At 46.0% G+C, this 25300-nt stretch overlaps 1 protein-coding gene across 2 annotated transcripts in view; it reads right to left on the bottom strand.

Annotated features, from left to right (window-relative positions):
- The window catches only part of COL18A1 (collagen type XVIII alpha 1 chain), a 136871-nt gene that overhangs the window by 45187 nt on the left and 66384 nt on the right, over positions 1 to 25300 (bottom strand). For both annotated transcript variants that reach the window (XM_049875048.1, XM_049875047.1), the window contains one exon: positions 17474 to 18021. In XM_049875048.1, coding sequence (XP_049731005.1) covers positions 17474 to 18021 — 548 coding nt within the window. The remainder of the gene's footprint in view (positions 1 to 17473; positions 18022 to 25300) is intronic.

Below are 25300 nucleotides of genomic sequence, written 5' to 3'. Positions count from 1 at the left end.
TTATGAAATCATGGAGACACTTGAAGCTGAGGGATCACAATGAATTCCACTTCTAACGATTGTTTAAAATCTCTCATCTCATTTCTATCCTATACACTAAAAAAAAAAAAGAAAATTCAGTTGCAGGGGAGCCCATCCCGACTCATGGCAACCCCATGTGTTTCGGAGTAGAACTATACTCCATACCCACTGTCGTCGAGTCGATTCCAACTCATAGCGGCCCTGCTCCATAGGGTTTTCAATTTTTTGGAAGTAGATTACCGGGTCTTTCTTCAGGGGCACCTCTAGGTAGGCTCAGCCTCCAACCTTTTGGTTAGTAGCCAAGCACTTAACCATCTGTGCCACCCAGGAACTCCTCTCCTATACATATTTTGAAATGGTGTGCAAATGATATGAATTCTACACTGTGAAAACCAGTCATGGAAGAAATTATCAGGGTGGGGTCTGCCCAGTGTTTTTCTGTCTTGCTCTGTATCCTGGGGAGCCCCAGGATCAGCTGCCTCTGAGTCTCCCACCATTTCTCCCCTAGCCTAGAAGTGGGAACCCCTGGCCCTGGGGGGAGGGGTGCCACTGGAGGCACATCCTCCGTCCCCCCCTGTTGTGTCCCAAACAAATAAGCATGGCCCACCATCCCGTCACCCAACAGGAGTCTTGTTTCAGCCATACCTCCCATTTTGTTTCCTTCTAGTCCTTGTACTGAATGTCTGACCCCCTGAATTCTAAGTCCAAACTCAATCATTACTGTTTGGATCTGACTTCGTCACTGTTTCTTCTAGCGTGGTCACCCCCAAGCACCTATGTACAAAAGCACACATTATTATATTATAAATACATTTTCTTCTATTTCTCCATGCTATTAGGATAGGAAATAACATGAGTGTATAGCAATGAGTAAGGAAGTGTTCAAGGTATTGATTATAAAAGGGGGTGCTGGGTAGGAGCAGATGGGGAGAGACTGCAGAAGGACCTAGAAGCCAGGGCTGACAGACGTATAGACCTGTGAGGATTATGAGCTCTCCCTTGGCCCAGGAGCTTTGGGACTGGTGATGGTTGGGATGGGGAGGAAGTCTGCTGGGGTCAGTAGGTGCCAGTACCTTTCCTGTCCATTCTGCTTCATTCATGGCATGAGGCTGATTTAGTTGGCACCTCCTTAACATGGATGGTAACCCTCCTTACATCTCAGCTTCAGAGGCATCAACACACCGATCACTTAGTTTGTATGTGGTACAGCTAAAACTACATGCTGAGGAAAATTCACAACCTTAACAATTTCATCACTGAACAATGTAGCTAAAAGAAATAAGTGTTCAACGAAAGGTACTCAGAGTCTGGACTGTTGACCCCACAAAAGCAGGGGCTGCTTTGTCCTGTTCCCAACCATATTCCAGCTCTGATTGCAGTGCCTGTTACAGACAAGGGATCAGGGAATCGTGGACTGTTTTTCTGAATAAACAAATGACTGAAGTTGAAAGAGAGCCACAAAAGAAACCCATAGTGGGAAGGAAGGTGGGCTGCACAAAGATAGAAGCAACTGAGTGAATGAATGAGGAAAGGGTACTTCCAACAGAGAGAAATCAACTCAAAAAATTAAAAAAAAAAAAATGCAACTACGGACCATTTGGAATTAAAAAAAAAAAAAGGCATACAACCCCTGAAATAGAGTTGAAAATAATATTTTAGGCAAAACACTGTAATAACAGGATGGAATGAATGATTCCCAGGAGATATGTATGACCAAATTTGACTCACGAAGAAGAAGAAACTTGAAAAATCCAGTAATGGTCAAGATTTTTTTTCCATGAACATAGATTATTTTTCACCAGGAGAAAAACAGAAAACATTCCGGTTGGATCCATCTGGACTTGCACTGGGCTGAGGGTCAAATTGCCACAGTATGGTCCTGAGTCTCTCACTAAGCAGATGTGTAGCATCAGGGTGGGATAAACCATCCTCATCTGGAGAGGATCACGGGAACAACCAGTTTCCTCCCAGCTCCCAAAGTTCTGTTACCGTTTCTGCCAAATCTTAGACACGTCCTCATCCCAAAGATGTCCTCTGCCCAAGGAGGTTAGAAACATCTTTCCCAAGGGTCTCAATTCAGAAAGCCTGAAAAAACTTGTGATAAACTGATTTTGTCCTTTTTTTCTACCAAACATGCTTTTCCTCTTGCCCAGCTGGAATCTGACTTAACATCCACAGAGAAAATTCCTGAAACCGTTAATCTGTGGAGCACAAAGAGCCAGATCTCTGTTTGATGAGTGAAACTAACTGGAACACAGGCATGCCCATGACCCGTGTGATGGTTAAGGTTGTGTGTTAACTTGGCTAGGCCATGATTCTCAGTGTATGTAATGTAATGTAGTTTGGCAGTTATGTAATGGTGTAATTTGTCACTTGTGTAATGATGTAGTTATCCTCCATTTTGTGATATAATGTAATCACCTCCATGATTTGATCTGATGTGATCAGCCAATCAGTTGTAACAGGAGTTTCTTCAGGAGTGTGGCCTGTATCCAACATACCTGGATATTCTGGCAAAGCTCATTGGCTTTTGCTTGCTCTGGATCCTGCATCTGGCTCATCATCATCTGACTTCTGGTTCTTAGGACTTGACCTAGTAGCTTACCTGCTGATCTTGGGATTCATCAGCCTCCACAGCCTGTGAGCCAACAGCCTGCTATTTTACCTGCCAATCTTGGGATTCTTCAGCCTTTGGAGTCTGTGAGCCAGCAGCCTACTGTCTGACCAATCTTGGGTTTGTCAGCCCCTGCAGCTACACGAGTCAGCAGACACCTCCAGCCTGACACTTGACCCACAGACTTGGGACTTACCAGCATCTACAACTGTGTGACTAATTTCCTTGAGATAAATCTCTCTCTCTTGATATATATACTTTACTGGTTTTGCTTCTCTATGTAACCCAGCCTAAGACAACTCAGGATGACAAGCAGGGCTCCAGCCCCTAGTCAATAACAGAGGATCTTAAACTCCCCCCACCCCCGGTTCCATCTTTTTAACCTTTAAAGAATTTGCTGGCAATTTTAAAAATCATGGGTGTCTTCTCTAGGTCAGATTTAACCTCAAAAGCATTTTAAATATACCAGTGGTTAAAGAAAAAAGTGACAAAGCAAAAAGGCAAATGACAAACTAGGAAATACTACTTGCTGCAAACAAAAGAATCAATTTCCTTCATACATAAAGAGCTCTTATAAATCAATATGGTGTTGTTGAAGAATATCAAATATACTATGGACTGCCAGAAGAACAAACAAATCTCTCTTGGCAGAAGTACAGCCAGAATGCTCCTTAGAAGCAAAGGATGGTGAGACTTAGTCTGAAGTACTTTGTCCATGTTATCAGGAAGAACCAGTCCCTGCTGAAGGGCATTATGCTTGGTAAAGTAGAGGGTCAGCGAAAAAGAGGAAGAAGACCCTCAACGAGATAGACTGACAAAGTGTCTGCAACAATGGGTTCAAACATAGCAACAATTGTGAGATGGCACATGACCGGGCAGTGTTTCGTTCTGATGTACATAGGGCTGCTGTGAGTTGGAACCAACTTGATGGTACCTAAAGACAACAATAAAAACATAAATCAATAATAAATGGTTGAACCCCATCAAAACAAAACTGCAGAACACATAAACAGACTATTTGCAAAAGAAGTAAAAATAGCCAATGAACACATGAAAAAATAGATGTTTGTCATCACTAATAATCCAGGAAATGCAAATTAAAACACCCAGTACCTTTCTCCTGTGTATCCAGCTGGCAAACATTTTTAAATAGATCACACCCAGCACTTAAGAGGTCTGGGAAAAAGCACCCCAGGCCTCCTAAGGGCTTGAATACAAGTAACCCTCCTCTCCTCATTGATCCTTACAATGCAGTTTCACACTCAACAAATCCATTCTCCTATTATCAAGAAGGTGCGTTTTATAACAAAGTATTAAAGATGTGCAGAGCTTATGAGAGACATCAGTCCAATCAGAAATGCCTGGGGAATCACAAATGGCCAGTAAACACCGCCTCTCACCAGATTAGACAACTTTCTTGGACTTCTTTCCAATTCAACATGTTTGAGGATCACAATAAAAACACAAAGAGGCCCATTTTGGTGTCAAAGTCCTGGCAGCTCCCAACCCTGAGAGTCAAAAGTCCCTGCCAAAGGTGAAAGGTCAGCTTTCAGAGCCCTGAGACACCAGAACTTGGGGAAACCTCAAACAAGCAGCACTTGTCTGGGATCATTAACTCAGTGTCTCCAGGGACAGAGATCTCCCTTGGCACTCAAACATACACACACACACAGGACCCTGTGTCTAGGCAGCTATCACAGGGTTTATAGCTGTGGGCGCACTCTAGCTGAGAGTGAGTGGCCTGTGAGTCAGCTCCAGCTGGGGGCCCAAATGCTGGCTCTGGGGTCGGGGCGGAGGCTGGGGCTCCAGAGAAAGACTCCAAAGAGATAGCATGGAGGCTGTGGGCTGCAAGAGAGCCTGCCCTGCCTCCAAGCCCTGCTTCCCATTATGTGAAATGAGACAAGCCCCAGGAGGGGCCACCTAGGAGACATGGGGGGGGCACTGTCCCCCACTGGTGAAGCTCAGCCCGCACTTCCAAGGAGCCTTGGCTGCGTGCTCAACAGGCCCTGGACTGTTTGCTTTAAAATAGTGCCAAAAAATTACAAGTTTCACATTATGAAAGCAAAGAATTCTCTATTTCATAACACTTAAGGTCACCTTGTTAAATGTTTAAAATGTACGCACTCTGACAAATAATCCTTTAACTATATTATAAACTAACCTTTAAAAGTAGCTTATTTGTTTGATATATTGTTTCTAGGTGACTAGGCCCACTGAAAGCAGAAAGGCTTGGTTCATTATTCATTAACTTTCACTTAAAACTCAGAAAACAATCAAAATTAGTAAACAGATTCTGTTTTAAAAAAAACTAATGAACATATGCTGTTTTCAAGATTGATGAAAATATCCTGTTTTCAAAACTTTAGGGGTCTTGTAACCAAGACTTACTAATCTTACGATGGTCTTGAAACTGTTTAGCAGTTACATGAATGTCAACCAATCAGAAATTTTGTGCAGAAGTTCTTGATAACTTTGTATATAAACATTTTAAGAATCCTAGCTAATTACAGCACTCATTCACTGGGTAAAAAATGTGTTGCCCAACTTTAAAATTGTCTATTAAACCTGCATAGCAATCTATTAATGGTGTCCTGAGCTGTTTAGGAAACCCTGGTGGCATAGTGGTTAAGAGCTCAGCTGCTAACCAAAAGGTCAGGGGTTCAAATCCACCAGGTGCTCCTTGGAAACTCTACAGGACAGTTCTACTCTGTCCTATAGGTTTGCTATGAGTCAGAATCGACTCGACAGCAACAGGTTTTTGAGCTGTTTATTTTTTAATCAGTTATTTGGTGTCAGAAGTGGGATCAGGAGAAGAAGACCCAACTGGCCTTATAATTGGTAAATGACCATGTTCCAGCAACCACAGAACCACTGATCTCCTGCCAAACCCATAGTCGGAGGGTAAATCTCTCCTGGATCTGAGCTCTGCTCCCTTTGCATCTTGAACTCCCATGTTTATTGAAGCAACTCAGGCTAGACATGATTTGGGTTTGGAACCCATAAATCATCTTGATGAGCCATCCTTTTGTTCTAATTTCTGTGCCTTCAGACATCCATTTGACAGGGACCTCAGTCTAAGTATAGTTGTCTTAGAGATTCTAAGCATCCTTCTGTTTTAAATCTCCTTATCCTCTCCTTCCTAAAACCCCTGCTTCTTACATGTCTTCTCAGTAGGGGACCATGCAATGTGGGTTTTTGAGTAAGTAAATTGACTATACCAAAGACATCTTGAATTTGTAAGTGTCCGCTTTGGAGAGCTAGGCTCCCGTTTGCTTTGTCTTTCTTACTCTGGAGTCACATGTTGTAATTTCTTAGAAATGGATTAATTATACTGAAGATTAAATCTGTAGTGATCATTTCAAAGAACTTTTGTTTGATGTCTGAGTTTTGCTATTGGTTCCCATTTGTTTTATTCAAACATTCTCCTTGGACTAGGGCCAAGGAAAATTGGACTGGGTCCAAGTCATACTAGGGTACAGCAGAGGCCACAGGTAGTTTTTATTTGAATATCCTCCTTGGACTGGGTTCAAAGGAAACTGGACAGCCATAAAGAGTTTTGAAAATGGGATCAGCCAAGTCCTAAGGGTCTAGGATCCTTCCATCTTGAAATTCTGAAAAGTGAATAAAATTTTGGACCTAAAACCTACTTTTTTTCCCTGTGTGTGTCGCTTTGTGCTGTTTAAGAGTGTGCTGTTGCCTAAAATTGTTGATTATCTCCACCTCAATTTTATCCTGAGAGCTTGCCTTTGGTTTAGAGACAGCATTCTGTCTGGCAACAGTAATTATGCCTAGAGGTATGCAGGCTTAAATAATTTTAAGATTTTTAGATAACTTAAAATCTTGGCCTGATACTAAGTTAATTAATAGATATTCATTATAATTTAAGTTTATGTACTTTTTAAAATTTTTATATACCAAAGAGAGAATATATGTACATTTGAAGCCTGCTAAAAAGTGTGCTCATTTTTTTTGCCACATTAAAAACTCTAGTAAAAAAGTTATTTCTTGTGATTAAAACTAAGATTTATTTATAAATTTATAAGATTTAAAAAATTTTTGATATCAAATAGTATACAGAACCAAAATGTGGTTATCTCTCTGGCAAAACAACAAAGTTTTCTTTAACTACAGGAATGCTTTTAATAAAAGATTATAAAGTCTAACTTCATCTTTTGTGTAATCTGCCTAAAAGGCAAAGATACCATGTCTCATCAGAGGTTCCTGAGGATGTTCTTGATTTTTCAATATGTAGATGATTTGCTTTTATACTCTGATGTTCTCAATGACAGTCGATACCTTTTGCAACAATTAGATGAAAAGAGCCACAAGGTCTCCAAAGATAAATCACGGTTTTGTCTATCTCACATTCAATACCTAGGACGTGAACAAAGTGGATAAAAACAAGCCTTTTTACGTATATTCATGAATGAGAAGGTCAAGCCTGAGGGTGTTAACTCAAAAACACGGAAATAAATAGGAATCTATAGCCTGTTAAACTTTTCAACCGAATCCTATAGCCAAGGCCTTGCCCAGGTGCTTAAAAGCCATGGCTACAGCAGCAAAACTAGTAAATGCCTCCTCAGATAATGATGTTACAAAATCCTCTCACTCTGTAAAAATCCTCATACAAACACTGTAAACCACTTATGACTTACGCTGAAGGATGTTCACCCCTAGTACTAGAAATGATAACATATGACTAAGATAAAATTTTACAAAAATTGGCCTCCTGGGTTTTGAATAACACCAAACATAGACTGGCTGTCTTACATGAAAAAACTGCAGTCACAAGAAAGGTGGTGTTACAAAGTATCACTACTATAGCTCAAGGAGGTACCTGTGCTTTCGGTTGTTTATACACTGAATATATATTTGAAGCTTGTATATATACTCCTCATAATGAAGCTTCAGTGAATAATTTCCTCATACATTTACAGACACAATTACGTAGAATTGAACCTCTTGGAGATGATACTTGGTGGGCGGAGGTCAAGGAGTGGTTCTCTAGATGAAGAACCTGGTAGAAGAAATTACTATTTGATTATTATGTACTATAATTAGAGGAGTGCTTTATTACTTGTTCTTTGGTTGGTGTGGGTTTTACTTTCAATGTTTTACAAAATTGGGACATAAGGCTCTATTGACATTACGCCCCTCCCACGTAGGCTCAGGGACAATCACGGAAGAATGAGGTGCATAAGATTGTAAGAGCTAGGCAAGAAGGGGTGGATGAAGAAGACAATAAATAATACAAGATGAATCCTGTTCACAAAGGACTCTAGAAAAGAACCAGAGTTCCTGATGGAACAGTGACCTCAGCCAGGAAATAAAGCACACCAAACACCTGACTCCATGATGACGTCAATTAAAAAAAAAGTACAAAAACAGCCCTTGAGCCATGATGAAAGGGGACCTTATCAACATCTCCTCACTACCAACACTGCTGCAAAATCAAAAGACATTGAACCTTAGATTCACATCTTAGAAACCAAAGGGAAATGTTCTTCTCAGAACTTAACTACAATTTGAGATCAGTTTATAAGTATTAGTGGATGTTCTAATTACATTTACAGAGATGGTTATTATTTTTCGGAAAAAAACACTTTTTGTTCAGGTCTATTTCCTTTTAAAGATAAAGTATCTTTCAACCCACAAAAGAAAATGCTCACTTATTCCTCTTTGCTTCTCAGTACTGGTGAAAAATATTTTCTAAATGGATCTAGAGTATGTGAACCAATCACTGATATAGGTTGTCACGGACTGAATTGTGTCCCCCCAGAACATCTGTCAACTTGGCTAGGTCATGATTCCCTTGTATGATTGTCTACCATTTTGTCATCTGATGTAATAAGATGGGTTAGCAGCAGTTATACTGATGAGGTTGACAAGATTAGATAGTGTCTTAAGCCAATCTCTTTTGAGATATAAAAGAGAGAAGCAAGCAGAGAGACATACGGACCTCATACCACCAAGAAAGCAGTGCTGGGAACAGAGTGCATCCTTTGGACCTGAGGTTCCTGCGCTGAGATGCTCCCAGACCAAGGGAAGACTGATGACAAGGGCTTTCTTCCAGAGCCGACAGAGAAAGCCTTTGCCTGGAGGCAGCGCTCTGAATTCAGACTTCTAGCCTACTAGACTGTGAGAGAATAAACTTCTCTTTGTTAAAGCCATCCACTTGTGGTATTTCTGCTATAGCAGCAGTAGATGACTGAGACACAGGTAATAGTTAAATGTTTCCTTTTAGTATTTATTCCTCTTTGGCCTTGCCAGAACCTTGAGGAACTTTTCCTCTTGTGGCCTTAAAGGACATCATTTTGTGTGTGGTCACTATGTCTACAAAGTGCTGCTACCCAATTAGATCAGAACTGACTATCTGACTAACGGGGTACTTCAAATTTCCTTCTATTTTAAACCACCTTCTGGAGAAATCAGAAAGGTGAGAGCCACAACCCATTTAAGGATTGTGAAAAATCATCAAACATCCAATTTAACAGCTATCCAAAAAAAAAAAAAATCCCTTACTAAAGGAACTTGAATTGGTTGTTCCATGGTGGCCATAATCACAGGGATCACTGGAATGGACTTTGCTTATGTTGGACAAAAAATTATTAGAATACAATCAAGGTTAGAAGAGGTTGTCCTGGAACATGAAAGGTCTATTGATATTCTGAATGGTGCCATATATCCTTTGTCCACTAAAGTAATTTAAATGAGAGTAATGACTTTACAAAGCAGGTTGTTGTTGTTGCTCAGTGCCATCGAGTCAGTTCCGACCCACAGTGACCCTATGTACAACAGAATGAAACGCTGCCAAGTCCTGCGCCATCCTCACAATCGTTGCTATGTTTGAGCCCACTGTTGCAGCCACTGTGTCAATCCATCTCATTGAGAGTCTTCCCTTTTTTCACTAACCCTCTGCGTTACCAAGCATTAAGTCCTTCTCCAGGGACTGCTACCTCCTAGTAACATGTCCAAAGTACGTGAGATGAAGTCTTGCCATCCTCCATTCTAAGGGGCATTCTGGCTATACTTCTTCCAAGACAGGTTTATTTGTTCTTCTGGCAGTCTGTGGTATATTCAGCGTTCTTCACTGTGTTAAGCTGAGTTCAAGAGACAAGCACAACCAGTGAAGTGTATATAGATAGACAGAGAGAGTGAGAGGGAGGGAGATTTATATCAAGGAATTCACTCATGCAGTGGTAGAGTCTGGCAAGTCCCAAATCCATGGGTCAAGCATCAGGTTGGAGGCTTCTCCTGACTCATGTAGCTGTGGAGGCTAAAGAATCCAAAATCAGCAGGTAAAACAGCAGGCTGCTGGCTCAAATCCCAAGAACTGGAGGTCAGATTATGAGTTGAATGCAGGATCCAAAGCAGAGCAAACACCAGCGAGCTTTGCAAGAAAGTCCATAAACATTGGATGCAGGCCGCACCCCCAAGGAAAATCCCTTTCAATTGATTTGCTGCTCATAGTAGATCTCATCATGGAGGTGATTACATCATTACATAACTGCCAAATTACATAACTGCCAAACCACTGAGACTCATGGCCCTGGCAAGGTGACAAACAATCTTAACCACCACACTCGACCCCTTGTTAACTTGGCACCTATACACATCTCCTTAAACCATACACAATCTCTAAATACAGACAATTATAAAGCCATGCTTGCACCTAACATGATACAATATACCTACAATTGAAAATGCACTAGCTCTGTTTACATCTTATATTCGGTAAGTGAAGAAAAAAAATATTTGATGCACATATATAAGGAAGAAATACCTGTACAATTATAATCCTCGATTCTGCAACTGGTCACATGGTCAGGGTGGGTTTTTAGAACTACTTTCTTCCACCACCCATTCTGTATTCCCTTTACCAGCAGCAAGCACCTCAGCTGGTTGTGGTTCTTTGCCTGGTGGGGTGACCCAAACCTTCATTCCTCAAGGGTCTGGGACATTAGTAGTATTGTCAAAATTGGGTCACTATAGTTTTCCATTGACTTTAATCATAGGGCATGGTAGTACTAAGAGATGCTCTACGGGATCTCCTGCATTCCAGACATACTCTTCTTTACCTCCATTACCACTATCAATCCAACTCCCTCTTGGTAGTCAGGATCAATCACATCAGCCGATATGGTAACTCCCTTCATTGCCTGTTGGTTCAGAGGAGTCCAAAGTGGCCGGGTAGCATTCTTGACTTTCAGTTCAATGCAATCAGTGTTCTGTCTCCAGGTCAGAGCGTTCCTCCCTTTGGAACTAAGGACTCTAGACCAACAGAACATAGAGTTGCAGGGACAGGAAGCAAAAATTTTGTAAGTGGGTCACTAGAGGTAATAGTAAGTGGTACCACTCCCATTCCTACTGCTTCATTCCTGGACCCATGACTCCTGGCTATGGGAGAAATAGCACCATATATTGGATGCTGGTTTACAGCATATATAGCTTCCTGGAGAACACTGCCTCAACCCTGCAAGGTATTGCCACTTAGCTGGTGCTGCAATTGTGTCTTTAGAAGGCCATTCCTTGTTCTATCAAGTCAGCTGCTTCAGGATGATGGGGAACATGGTAAAGCCAGCGAATTCCATGAGCATGGGCCCAATGCCGTACTTCATTGGCTATGAAGTGAGTCCCTTCATCCAAGGCAATCCATGTGGGATACCATGACAGTAGATAAGACATTCTGTAAGTCCACAGATGGTTGTTTTGGCAGAAGCATTGCGTGCAGGGAAGGCAAATCCATATCCAGAGTAAGCATCTATTCCAGTAAGAACTAAATGCTGCCCTTTCCACGATGGCAGCAGTCCAGTGTAATCTGCCACCAGGTTTCTGTCTGATCATCCCTAGGAATGGTGCCATATCGGAGATTCAGTGCTGGTCTCTGCTGCTCGCAGACTGGGGACTCAGCAGTGGCTGTGGCCAAGCTGGCCTTGCTGAGTGGAAGTCCATGTTGCTGAGCCTATGCATAACCTCCATTCCTGCCGCTATGGAAACTTTGTCCATGAGCCAACTGGGCAATGACGGGAGTGGTGGGGGAAGGAGGATGACTGTTTCCACAGAACATGTCATCCTATGCACTTGATTGTTACAATCCTCCTCTGCTAAGGTCACCCTTTGGTAAGCATTCATGTTGAGACACAAATATCTTCACTTCTTTGGCCCATTCAGAAAGGTCTATCCACATACCTCTTCCCTGCACCTCCTTCTCTCCAATTTTCTAATCATGTTTCTTTCAAGTCCCTGACCACCTAGCCAAACCATTGGCCACAACCCATAAATCAGTATGTAATCACATACCAGCCATTTCTCCTTCCAAGCAATGTGAACAACCAGGAGCACTTCTCCAAGTTCTGCCCACTGGGAGAATTTCTCTTCACCATTGTCCTTCAGGGAGGCCCCAGAAAGGGTCTATGGTGCTGTCACTGTTAACTTTCGAGTGGTACCTGTATATCACCCAGAACTATCTGTAAACCAGGCATGAGTTTTCTTCTCCTCAGTCAACTGATCATAAGGAATGCCCCATAAGGCCATAGGTGCAGACTGGGAGATGGGAGGTACTATGACAGGAGTGGAGACCATGGTCATTTGGGCCACATCTTCATGAAACTTCCTTGTGCCTTCAGGTTCTTATCAGGCCCAATCTCGTATATACCACTTCCATTTAATGATGGAGTGCTACCATGCATGTCTGACTTTATGGCTCTGTGGGTCAGCCAACACCCAGTTCATGACGGGTAGCTCAGGCTGCCTGGTGACTTGGTAGTCCAGGGTAAAATGTTCAGTCTCTACTGAGGCTCAGTAACAAGGCAAAAGCTGTCTCTGAAAATGAGAGCAGCTATCTGCAGAGGGTGGTAGGGCTTTGCTCCAAAATCATAAGGGTTTGTGCGGAGATTCTCCAACAAGTGATGCCAAAGATTCCAAGCAGCATCTCTATCTGCCACCGACACTTACAGAACTATTGGATCAGTCGGATCATATGGCCCAAGTGGGGGAACGGCTTGCATGGGAGCCTGAACCTGTTGCAGAGCCTTCTCTTATTCTGGGCCCCACTCAAAACTAGCAGCTTTTCGAGTCACTTGGTGAATAGGACGGAGTAGCACACCCAAATCAGGGATATGTTGCTCCCAAATCCAAAGTGGCCCACCAGGCATTGTGCCTCCTTTTAATTGCGATGAGTAAGGGCCAGATAGCGTACATGATCCTTCGCTTTACAAGGAATATCTCGATATGCCTTGCACCACTTGACCCTTTCACTGAGGTCAAAGGTGCCTGAGTTTTTGATGGATTAATTTCCCACCCTCTAGCACACAAATGTTTTACCGATAAGTCCACAGTCATTGATACTTCTTCCTTACTTTGTGCAATCAACATAATGTCATCAGTGTAATGAACCAGTGGGATGGCTTGTGGAAGGGAAAGGTGATCACAAGGACCCTGCAGACTATATTATAACATAGGGCTGGAGCGCTGATATACCACCGACGTAGGACACTGAAGGCATATTGCTGGCTTTGCCAGCTGACGGCAGGCTGCTTCTGGTGGTTCCTCTAAACAGATATGGAAAAAAATGCATTAGCTAGATCAACAGCTGCATACCAGGTACCAGGAGATGTATTAATTTGCTGAAGCAATGAAACCACATCTGGAACAGCACCTGCAATTGCAGTCACCACCTGGTTAAGTTTTCGCTAATCCACTGTCATTCTCCAAGAATTACACAGGCCAAATAGGCACATTGGATGGGGAGGTGGTGGGAATCATCACCCCTGTATTCTTCAAGTCCTTGATGGTGGCAGTAATCTCTGCAATCCCTTCAGGAATGCAGTATTGCTTTTTATTTACTACTTTCCAAGGTAGGGGCTGTTCTAATGGCCTCCACTTGTCTTTTCCTACCATAAAAGCCCTTACTCCACTTGTCAGGGATCCAGCGTGGGAGTTCTACCAGTTGCTGACTGTATCTATTCCAATTATGCATTCTGGAACTGGGGAAATCACTACAAGATGAGTTTGGGTACCCACTGGATCCACTGTGAGTTGAACCTGAGCTAAGACTCCATTAATAACCTGATCTCCATATAGACCCACTCTGACTGGTGGGCCACAGTGACATTTTGGGACTCCTGAAATTAGTGTCAGTTCAGAGCCAATATCCAGTAATCTCTAAAAAGTCTAATTATTTCCTTTTCCCCAACATACCCAGTGCCGTCAAGTCGATTCTGACTCATAGCGACCCTATAGGACAGACTAGAACTGCTCCATAGAGTTTCCAAGGAGCACCTGGTGGATTTGAACTGCCGACCCTTTGGTTAGCTGCTGTAGCACTTAACCACTATGCCACCAGGGTTTCCAATGTACAGTCACTATCATAAAAAGATATAGATTCCTTGGGAGAAGGCTGGGAGAAAGATTAACAGTATAAATTTTTGGCACTGTAGTGGGGTTCTCCTTCAAGGGAACCTAGCTTTCCCTTCATTCAAGGGATTGTGAGTCTCTAAACTGGTTCAAGTCTGGGAATTGATGGAGGGGCTGTGACTCTCTATTTTGGTGATTTGAGTTAGACTGCTGTTCACTTGATCTAGAATTCTTCCACTTGTATAGATCAAGTAAATAGTAGATTTTCCATCTGTTTCACTCCTAGAGACACCATGACTAAGCAGCCAATGAAAAGAAAATACAAATCAGTCTATTCTGATTACTGCTTTGACTCCACTGTCCATACGGTAACCACACCCACCTTGTCTTTGTCAGTTGAGTGCTGCCACATGGGCCCTACAACCACAGGGTCCAATCAGCCCTATGGAGCTGGGTGTCTTAATTCAGTTCGGGCAGCTCCCACTGTCAAATCTGACTTATACAAAATAGCAATCACAGCAGTCTTCAAGGATGCTGAGGCTCCCTTCACAAATTCATTCCTCTCCATTGTGGTAAAAGGTGTGCCCTCTGGGTAGTCCATGTGTGGCTCCTTGGGTCTACCCCAATAAATCCACTCTAACATGCCAATTTCCCTAAGCTTTTGGATACCTTTTTCTACAGTATACCAAGGCAGGTCTAGTACTTCAACTTGATTTAGTGTAGGCCACCGTGAAATCCATGCTTTAGCGAACCAACCAAATAAACTACTAGATCCTTTCCTAACCTCTAGAGCTGAAACACTGAATGAAGAATCAGTGCTTAGTGGACCCATCAATAAACTCAGACTGATTCAACCTTATGTTCCTTGCACAATTATCCCATACCCTTAATAGCCATTCCCACATGTACTCCTCAGGTTTCTGTTTGTACATATTAGAAAAGTCAAGCAGTTTTTTTTGGAGTGTATGGATTACACCTCAACAAAAAGAAAACAAAAATCTTTACAACTGGATCAATAAGCAACCTCATAATAAACAGAGAAAATACTGGAACTGTCAAGGATTTCGTTTTACTTGGATCCACAATCAACGCCCATGGAAGCAGTTGTTAAGTTGATGTAGGTGCAGGGGCTGACAAGCCCAAGACCAGCAGGTCAGAAGGCAAGTTGCCAGCTCACAGGCTGCAGAGGCTGACAAATCCAAGATTGGCAGGTAAATTGGTAGGCTGCTGGCTCAAGTCCCAAGAACTGGAGGTCACAGGATGACAAGACAAATGCAGGATCCAGAGCAGAGCAAAAGCCAGTGAGCTTTGTCAGAAAGCCCATATATATTGGGAACAGGCCACACCCCCAAAGAAACTCCCTTTCAACTGCTTGGCTGCTCATAACAGATCTCATCATGGAAGTGATTACATTATATCAGACTCATGATGGAGATGATTACATCATTACACACTGCCAAACTACAACATAACTGCCAAACCACTGAGAATCAGGGCCCAGCAAAGTTGACACACAATCTTAACCATCACATTCACCAACACCATAGTTCAAAGGAGTCAATTCTTCTTTGATCCTCCTTATTCTCTATCCAACTTTCACATGCATATGAGGTGACTGAAAATACCATGACTTGGGTCAGTCCTCAAAGTGAAATCGTTGCTTTTTAACACTTTAAAGAGGTCTTTTGCCACAGATATACCCAATGCGATATGTCATTTGATTTCTTAACAACTGCTTCCATGGGCGTTGATTGTGGATCCAAGTAAAATGAAATCCTTGACAGTTCCAGTATTTTCTCTGTTTATTATGAGGTTGCTTATTGATCCAGTTGTAAATATTTTTGTTTTCTTTTTGTTGAGGTGTAATCCATACTGAAGGCTGTAGTGTTTGATCGTTATCAGTAAGTGGTTCAAGTCCTCTTCACTTCCAGCAAGCAAGGTTGTGTCATCTGCATAACTCAGGCTGTTAATGAGTCTTCCTCCAATCTCAATACCCTGTTCTTCTGCATATAGTCCAGCTTCTCAAATTATTTTCTTGGCACACAGATTGAATAAGTATGGTGAAAGGATACAACATTGACACATACCTTTCCTAATTTGAAACCACACAGTACCCCCTTGTTCTGTTTGAACAACTGCCTCTTGATCTATGTACAGGTTCCTCATGAGCACAATTAAGTGTTCTGGAGTTCTCTTCTTTGCAATGTTATTCATAATTTGTTACGATACACACAGTTGTATGCCTTTGCATTGTCAACAAAGCACAGGTAAACATCTTTCTGGTTTTCTCTGCTTTTAGCCAAGACCCATCTGATGTCAGCAATGGTATCTCTTGTTCCATGTCCTCTTCTGAATCTGGCTTGAATTTCTGGCAGTTCCCTATTGATGTACTGCTGCAATCATTTTTTAATTACCTAGGTGACTAGTCCCACTGAAGCCAGAAAGTCTGGTTTCATTATTCATTAACTTTTGCTTAAAACTCAGAAGACAATCTTGTCTTCAAGATTAATAAACATATTCTGTTTTCAAAACTAATGAACATATTTTGTTTTCAAGATTGATGAAAATACCCTGTTTTCAAAATTAGGGGTCTCGTAACCAAGAGTCACTGATCTTATGATTGTCTTGTAACTGTTTAGCAGTTATGTAAATGTGAACCAATCAGAAATTTTGTTCAAAAGTTCCTGATAACTTAGTACATAAGCATTTTAAGGCTCCTAACTAACAGTCAGGACTAACGGCATCCTGAGTTCTTTATTTTTTTAACAGCAGTAAGGAGTGCGGTCTTGGCATGGACCCAGAACCCCAGCTCAGCAGGGTTGGTGCTCTGTAGATGCTGGGGTACAGATGACGCATGTGACCTGCCTGTGGAAGGCCTGGGTCAGCTAACAAGCTGCTGTCACCATCTTGGCATTCTTAACATCTTTGAACAAGGACCATGTGTCCATTTTGCATGAGGCCCTGGATGTCTGTTTCTGCTCCCCTGGCAGACTTGGCCGGGAACTGGACCCTTGGTTCTCTGTGGGTAAACGATGGGCCTCTGGGTATACTGGCCATCCTAATGGGCTCTTTTGGGCTGTGCCCTAGGGTCTCAGAGAAACCGCCCTCCCCAGGAAAAACCCTGTCCAGGAACAGCCCCAAGAGAGGCAGCCCCAGGGTACTTCCCTACCCCAACCCCAAAGTACACCCAATCCAGCCCTAGGTGCTCCCCAGCCCCATCCGTGGACACTCTTCACATCCCCAGCCTCAGAGTGCCCCCACCCAGTCCCCCAGCCTCAGTGCTGTATCCCACCCCGGCCCCAGGGCACCTCCACCCCATCCGCAGACACCCCTACACCATCTCCCAGGACGCCTCCATCACAGCCCCAGGGTGCCTCCACGGGGTTCCAGTGTGCCCTTATCCCAGCCTCAGGGCGCCCCCACGCCCGTCCCCCAGTCCCAGGGCTGTAACCTTGTCACACGGGCAGACTGCCTCTAGGTTACCTGGAACTTGTCAGGGTCGGCCCCTCCAGCCTGACCCACAAAGATGCCAGCACCAGGCTCCAGCTCCAGGCCCCCCGGGGACCTTTGGAAGGGCAGCCTCTGGAACTCCTCGCAGTCCACGTAGAGTGCCACAGTACTGCCATCCACGCTGAGCGCAAAGCGGGTCCACTGGCGGGCAAAGGATGGCAGGCGAAAGCTGGCGGCTGTGTGGGTGTGCCCTGCACCTGGCTCTGTGTACAGGAGCTGGATCTGCTGTTGCCGGTCCTGCACCTGTGAGAGCTTCACACCAACGTGAACCTCCGTCTGGGCCGCGTCTGTGATGGCAAATAGCACACCTGCACCCTCCGTGGCAGGCTTCACATGGAAGAGCAGGGAGAAGTCCCGGAAGAAGGGGCTGGGCACATGGTAGCGGGCCACCTGGCCACTGTTGGCGTCTGGACCGAAGACGTAGGCTGGGCCAATGTCGGGGTCCTCAATCTGGATGACCTGTGGGGGTGGGGGCTCCCCAAGGAGCTGTAGGAGCCCCACCTCTTCTGCACCGGCACTCTCTGTAAGAGGAGAGATATGGGTGAGGTCGAGGAACCGCTCGCTGCACCATGGGGAGACAGACAGGAGGGGGCAGGGAGGCTCAGGCACCCCTGCACCATGGAGAGACAGGCAGGAGCAGGGAGGGAGGCCAAGGCACCCCAGCACTGTGGGGAGACAGGAGGGGTGAGGGAGGCCGAGGCACCCTGGTACCGTGGGGAGACAGGCAGGCAGGGGAAAATCAAGTTGGGGAGGGCTCGCCAATGTGTCTTCTGGTCCCATCCGCACCCTTTGTGCAGAAAACCATACAGACATCTGGGATTGCATTGGGGTGGGGGCATGGCAACTACAGGTCACTCCACCCTAAAAGACCCTGGAGGAGCTTGGAGGCCGAAGGGAGACCCACAACATAGAGACTGTCACAGCTGGCATGGTGGGGAGAGTAAGGAAATGCTCCTTCCCTCAACATGGCTGCAAGGCTCTGAAGTCCCCCTCAGAGCAAGGGTGCTGCCACATGTGTGCTGGGGGTGCAGAGCGCACCCTGTCCCACACCAGCCTTTTAGCACCCCTCACACTGGCCTAGCTAGGGTATCCCTGCCCTAGGCACTCCCTTAAAGACATCGTCCCATTGCAAGAAAGAAAAAACAGCATCAGGCTGTTCACTGCAGTTTTATCTACATCAGGAGCCAACCTGGAAACAAATTAAATGCCTAAGTGACCAGTTAGGGCAGCATACATAGTCTTCTCTCTGCTTTAATTCACCACTGTGGTTTCTGCCTTCATGCTGACACCTGGTGTAAAGTGGAATCACAGGCACGCTCCCCCAGGATGCCTGGAGCTCCCTCTCTCCTAGCCCAGTCTCTTTGGGGAGGGGGATGCTGGCCCTGGGGCTGCTCCTGGGGCTCCTAGGGAGGGCCTTCTTCTGTGTGAGCACTCATGTCCCAGTTCGGCACTAACAGAGTGCTATGATCACCCTAAATTGAACAGAGCTGCATGAAATGCCTGAAGTCCACTGCTATGGGTTTAATTGTGTCCCAAAAAGCTGTGTTGAAGTCCTGACCACTGTACCTGTATGGTGAGATGGATCACTTTTTTTTTATGGTTTTTCTTGCCATGGTCCTGTAACTCCCATCATATCATTGGGTGGGACTACGCAAATAAGGTGTTTGTGGCCCACCAAGGAGATCGAACTGCTTGCTAATAATGCAAATAAGATACATGACACTCTTGTGGGAGTTGGACCATGCAAACAAGGTGTATGGAGCCCTAACGAGGGGATTGGTCAGTTGTTCCATCCTGTTAGGCTTAAAATGAGCCATCCCAGAGGTGGAAAGGAGGGATCTCACTACCACCAAGAAGAAGAGAAATGCGTGGAGGGCATATTTTGGACCCAGGGTCCCTGCGCTGAGAACCTCCTAGACCCAGGAGACAGAGAGAGAGCTGTTAACATGGGAGATGGTGCAAGATGGCAAAGAGCAGCAGCAAGAAACAGTGGCGGCAGAACCAGGAGACTGTCACAAGCTGGTGCAGTGGGCTTCCTGGCCCACAGAACAAGGCAGTTACAGTGGGTGTGCTGATGACAGAGCGAGAGAGTTGAGAGCCTTCAGGCAAGAGGCTTCCTGGTGGAATAGAATGCATCTGGGCACTTGGTGGTGGTGCTAGGCTAGAAGACTCACAGAGGGGGTTGAGCGCCTTCAGGCAGGAGGCTTCCTGGTGGAGTGGGATGCCCTAGGCACTTACTGACAGCTAAAGAGCTTTGTAACACTTGCCTGAGCAAGGCAGGGGCCAGGCCAAGGGGCCAAGAGGCAAGGGCTGGAGAAAGGCCTGCCTGAGGGCACGGCTGAGAAGAGGCTGTCCTGATGGAAAAACTGTATCCTGAGTCGTTCCTGATCCTGAATTGTAACCTGTTACTTCCCTAATAAAGCCCGTAACAGTGAGTGTGGTCTGTGAGTTCTGTGTGGACATTGCAATGAATTATTGAACCCAGCAGAGAAGTAGAGAGTCCTGTGGGAGTGACGGCTGATGTCAGAATTGGTAAAGATGGCGGAAAGTGGAGATATGTCTCCTCTCCACAGGAATCAGCCACGGGCTTATGATCTTCATTCTCCCCACTTCTGAAGTTAGATGAAGAGGTGAGACAACAATACTGCCACCATGCCATTTTATAACCCGTGACCTTAGTTGGAGAAATAGGTCTTTGCAGATGTTATCAGTTAAGTCAAACCAGAGTAGGGTGGGTCCTAAGCCTAATTCCTTCTGAGTGGTGTCTTACAAAATGAGAAAACAGACACACACATGGGGAAGACAGATGCTATGTGAAGATACAGCTACAAGCCAAGAAATGCCAAGGATCGTTGGGAGCCACCATAAGCTGGGGGAGAGGCCTGGAACAGATTCTCCCTCAGAGCCCCAGGAGGAGCCGACACCTGGATCTCAGACACCCAGCCTCCAAAACTATGAGACAATAAATCTCTGTTCCTTAAAGCCCCCACTTCATGGTATTTGTTGTGGCAGCCCTGGGGCACTCAGACACAGCTGAGCTGGGACATCCCCTCTCTCCTAAACTGACTAGAACTCACATGCTCAGCGGGGCCCACAGGCCCTAGGAAATCCTCCTTTCTTGGAGGGCTTTGCTGCTCCTCTCAGTACCCACAGGATCACGGTGGCCCACTCGTTCTAAAACCACACCTGAACGGGACACACTCCTCATAAGACGCCATGGCCCCTGCTCCGAGTCACTCCACTTCCCACCTCGGGTGCCCTTGGAAAGGGAGGCTGGCCAGGTGCAGGCTGACATCAGGCCCATGGGAAGATAACCTGGCCATAGGCTGTCCCCTCCTCGAGGGAGCAAGGGGACCTTTCAGGATACCTCTGGGAGCAGGGAGACCAGCGGTCACTTCGTGCTCACAGACGCCACTGTCCTCTGTGATGGAGGCTGTCACGACAGGTCCCTTTGTTCAGAAGTGGCTGGTCCCAAGTGTCTACCTGACAGGGACACTCTAAGGGTTAGGATATGGGACTATCGCACTGGCTTAAGCGTTAGTGACCTGGTGTCATGACTCAGCCTCCCTGATCTAAAACACGGACATGCCTGCCATGGCCCCTCCTCTGGGGCATCTAGAACTTTTCCAAACTCAATGAGAATGCAGGATGCAGCTGTCGCCGGCTTCCTGGGTGGCTGGGAAACACCGCGTGTCACAGGGGCGGCCGGAGACCCCAGACACAGAATGGGCTGCTCTCAACAGTCTCACTTTGTCTCCACGAAGCCATGGTTTCCTCCAGGGGTAGGCTCCAAATGCCTCGGCCTCTGGGTCACCAGCTCCCTCCAGATGTAGGCTCCGTGAGTGGAGGATGTTCCCATCCTTGATGCCCCAACAGCACATCCATGGCCGAGGTGCCAGCCTAGCCATCCTGAGTGGGAAACCACCATCCCTCCAACACCAAGCGCTGTGCTGGGCCGTCCTGAACACCAACCTCCCTCCAAACACCAAGTGTCATGCAGTCCTCTAAGCACCCTGAGGATGCTCCCGGGGCTGTGTGGGGATAGACCCGGTGGCAAGCAGGGCCCCTCTTGTCAGCCCAGACTGGGCTCAGGTCACAAAATCGGGACGTGCCCTTTCACCAAGCAGGCCAGTGGAGGCATGGATGATTCTGGAAGTCCTGTGTGTTTAACTATGCCAAGCACAAAATGCCCACATCAGCACCATCAGAACAGGTGAGAACACCTGAGCCCTGGGTCCTCTCACCCCTGCTCTCAGCCAGGAGGGCTTGTGTGGAAACCCAGGCAGGAAGGGTGGGTATGTTGGGCAGCACAGTTCTTGGCATCTCTGAGTGAAGGGAAACCACTAACTCCCCAGCTCCTGGGAGCTCGGCAGAGACAGGCACGAGCAGTGTGATGTCGTCCAGCACCCTCCCCTGGTCACTGCTTCTCGTCAGAGCCCCAGGAAGGCCCCGCCCTACAGGCTCAGCTATGTCGATGTGAGACAGAGGTCAGAGTCAGTGGGACAGTGCCTTGGCCAGCCTGTCTCATGGTCCTTCCCAGTGGTCCCTTTTGCCCCAAAAGCACAACCCTTATACCCGACCTCATCCTACCACCACCTGGTTGGGTTAGAATAGGGGGGTGCTCCATGGCTGCCTGTGAGTCCCCAGGCACCAGAAAATGCCCACAGTATTACAATTAGCATTGAGAAAGATGGCTTAACCTGGGGACACTGGCCAACTGGGCGACACAGAATGGAACCACAGAGGTTTCCAACCATGAGCACAAGGCTGGCCTCCTGTGAAAGCCACCCCACCCAGGGCCTACTGTCTGAACGCCTCCCGGGGCAGGTGCTCACTCCTTCCCAAGCCAGGCTCCTGTCCAGGGGTAGCATCCAGTCACACAGCCCTGCCCCTCCACTGGCCACACCCCAGCATCCCACATCCCTGAGTGCCACTACAACAAGGGGACACCGTGCACTCTGGACACTGCATGCCCCAAACACTGCACTTTGGACCCCACCCCTCCAGACACTGTGCACCCGGCACTATGCACTCCAGACACCACATGCCCGCAGACACCATGCCCCACCACAGTGTCCCAAGACACTGCACACCCCAGACAGCTGCAGACACCACATGCCTGCAGATACCATGCCCCACCCCGGTGCCCCAAAACACTGCATACTCTTGCACAACCCACAGACACCCACATGCAGCACCCAGCTGCCCCCAGGCTGTTCCCCAGAACCAGTCTGCCAGCCAGACTCCTCTCTGGATGCAGGCTGGAGGCTGGGCCTCTCTGAGGGTGTCTGCCTTACCCACAGGCCCCTGGAAGGGCTGGCCGACAACTGAGAACCACCCCCCACCCCCCGCCCTCACAGGCAACTCTGTCCTGCCCAGGGGCCTCTCACAACCCCAGAGAACTCATGTCTCTGCTCCTAAATGAGTCTGGTGAACCAGGACCACCGGGTGGATTTTCAGTTAATCAGGCAACTTCCGAGTCAGTGTGTGGGGGTGGAGGTGACTCTGAGGAAACGGACTTGATGCTCTACTGCAAATCAAAACAACTCAGACAGAGAGGGAATCGTAGACTTAAGTTTCCTCTTGAACCCTCCCACCTCCATGTGGGGCTGGATAGAATCTACACACCCCGCAGCAGAGGCCGCGGTCAGCTAGGGCAAGGGCAGGGTCCCACCCTAGGGGCTAGGGAGCCGCCACAGGGTGTGGCTGCAGGGCCAGCGCCCGGCAACAGGATCACACCACCTTCTGTACAGGACTGTCCACACTGCCATCTGGGTCTGGGGCACATGCCCACAAGAGCTGCACTGTACCCCCCACCCCGTTCTTTCCTTGACAGACTGGTGCAAGCTGAGCAGCTACTAGGAGAAGCTCTGAGCGGCGTTCCCACCCACGCCTGTCTAGTTCTGCTCGGGGTTCACGTGGAATAACGTCTCCAGGGACAATTTTGTGAAACTGGAGCCCGCTGTTTGGAAACTTCTTAGGGAAACACCCCAGAACTTTCTCCGTTTACAAACACAGATTCAGGGACCTCAGGGAATTAGAAGTCACGACCAAACCAGAGAAAGAGAAAAAAAAAAAAAGACAAAAGCCCTAAGTCCAGGTCAGTAAGAGTTGTAAAATGAGAGGGCAGGGTGGATTCAAGCGTTTCAGCCATCACCACACACAGGAAATTCTACTCCAGAAGAACAAGACACGCAGACCACAAGTAACACAGAGCAAATAGATCAAAACAAGAAAGGACAAGCAAATAAAATCTAGCTATAAGCTGTCAAAAAAATTGGTTAAAGTGACACGAAGAGGTGAAAAACAAAAGGATGGGAAAATATCAGACACACCTGAAGTCTTCTTTCAACCAAATAATAATTTAGCTTAATTAGTAAAGAAATGTCTGCCTTGAGCATTGTGCTCTTTTAAAGGTTGCTATGAGTCGGAATCGACTTGACAGCAATGGGTTGGGTTTGGTTTTGGTTATCTATATGGGATCAAACTGACAAGAGCACCTCGAAAGATCAGATAGGAAGCTTAGGGGGCAGTGAGTTTATGATCATGAATCCACGTCTCTAGAGTCGATTCCGACCCATAGCAGCCCTATAGGACAGAGTAGAGCTACCCCAAAGGATTTCCAAGGCTGTAAATCTTTATGGAAGCAGACCGCCACATCTTTCTCTTGCCGAGTGGCTGGTGGATTTGAACCGCCGGCCTTTCGGTTAGCAGCCAAGCGCTTAAACCACTGCACAACCAGGGCTGTAATCAACGTCATTGAATTGTACGCATAGAAACTGTTGAATTGATGCATGCTCTGCTAAGTATTTTCAGCAAGAAAAAATAAATTATTTTTAAAAAATCAGACAAAAGTAAGCAAATAGGGCAACATTCCACCATCTGTCAGTTTTTCCTACTGTGGTGGCTTTTGTTTTGCTGTGATGCTGGAAGCTATGTCATTGGTATTTCAAATACCAGCAGTCACCCATAGTAGACAGGTTTCAGTGGAACTTCCAGACTAAGACAGACTAGGAAGAATGGCCTAGCAATCTATTTCTGATAATTAGCCAATGAAAATCCTATGGATTTTGAATATTAGAATATTGTCCGATACAGTACTGGAAGACGAGCCTAGGCTGGAGGGCACTCAGAATACACAGTGGCCGTAACAATGGACTTGAGCACGCCAACGAAGGTGAAAACAGTACAGGACCAGGCAATATTTTGTTCTGTTGTACATGTGGTCGCTGTGAGTCTAAGCCGACGGGACCGCAACTAACAACAACCGTGACATTCATATCAGATGAAACAGAATTCAAGTTAAAAACCATTAAATGGGACAGAGAAGATGGTACATATTGATGTGACTAGCCAGGTGCCATTGATATGTCCCTAGTAACAGGGTCCAGAATAGACATAGCAAAAAGGGGAGAAAGTCCTCACTCCTAATGACAGACTCCAAGACACCCCTCTCAGCCCAGTTTCCTGTTGAAGTTAAAAATAATCACTTCAGGAAGATCTACATAAAAGAAACTTCCTGAACCTAATAAGCATATAAGAATGTTCCATACCTGTCACCTTATTATACAGTAGCAATTACAAGGTCCATACCTGTCACCTTATTATACAGTAGCAATTACAAAGTCCAAAATGCTGGGGACAGGGGAGAACCTAACCCCAAAACAAAGAGAAAAATAAACCGGGAACAAACACTTCAAGAAATGTCCAAGACTGTAGAGCTTGACTGAAAGATTAAAAAACCACCTAAGTAAATCAAGACACCTACCACATCCCAGAGTGGCGACTGAATATTGACAT

The sequence above is a fragment of the Elephas maximus genome, chromosome 2 (assembly GCF_024166365.1).
Source record: "Elephas maximus indicus isolate mEleMax1 chromosome 2, mEleMax1 primary haplotype, whole genome shotgun sequence".
NCBI lineage: Eukaryota > Metazoa > Chordata > Mammalia > Proboscidea > Elephantidae > Elephas > Elephas maximus.
The sequence above is the reverse complement of the archived record's forward strand: the minus strand, read 5'-3'. Positions and strand labels throughout refer to the sequence as shown.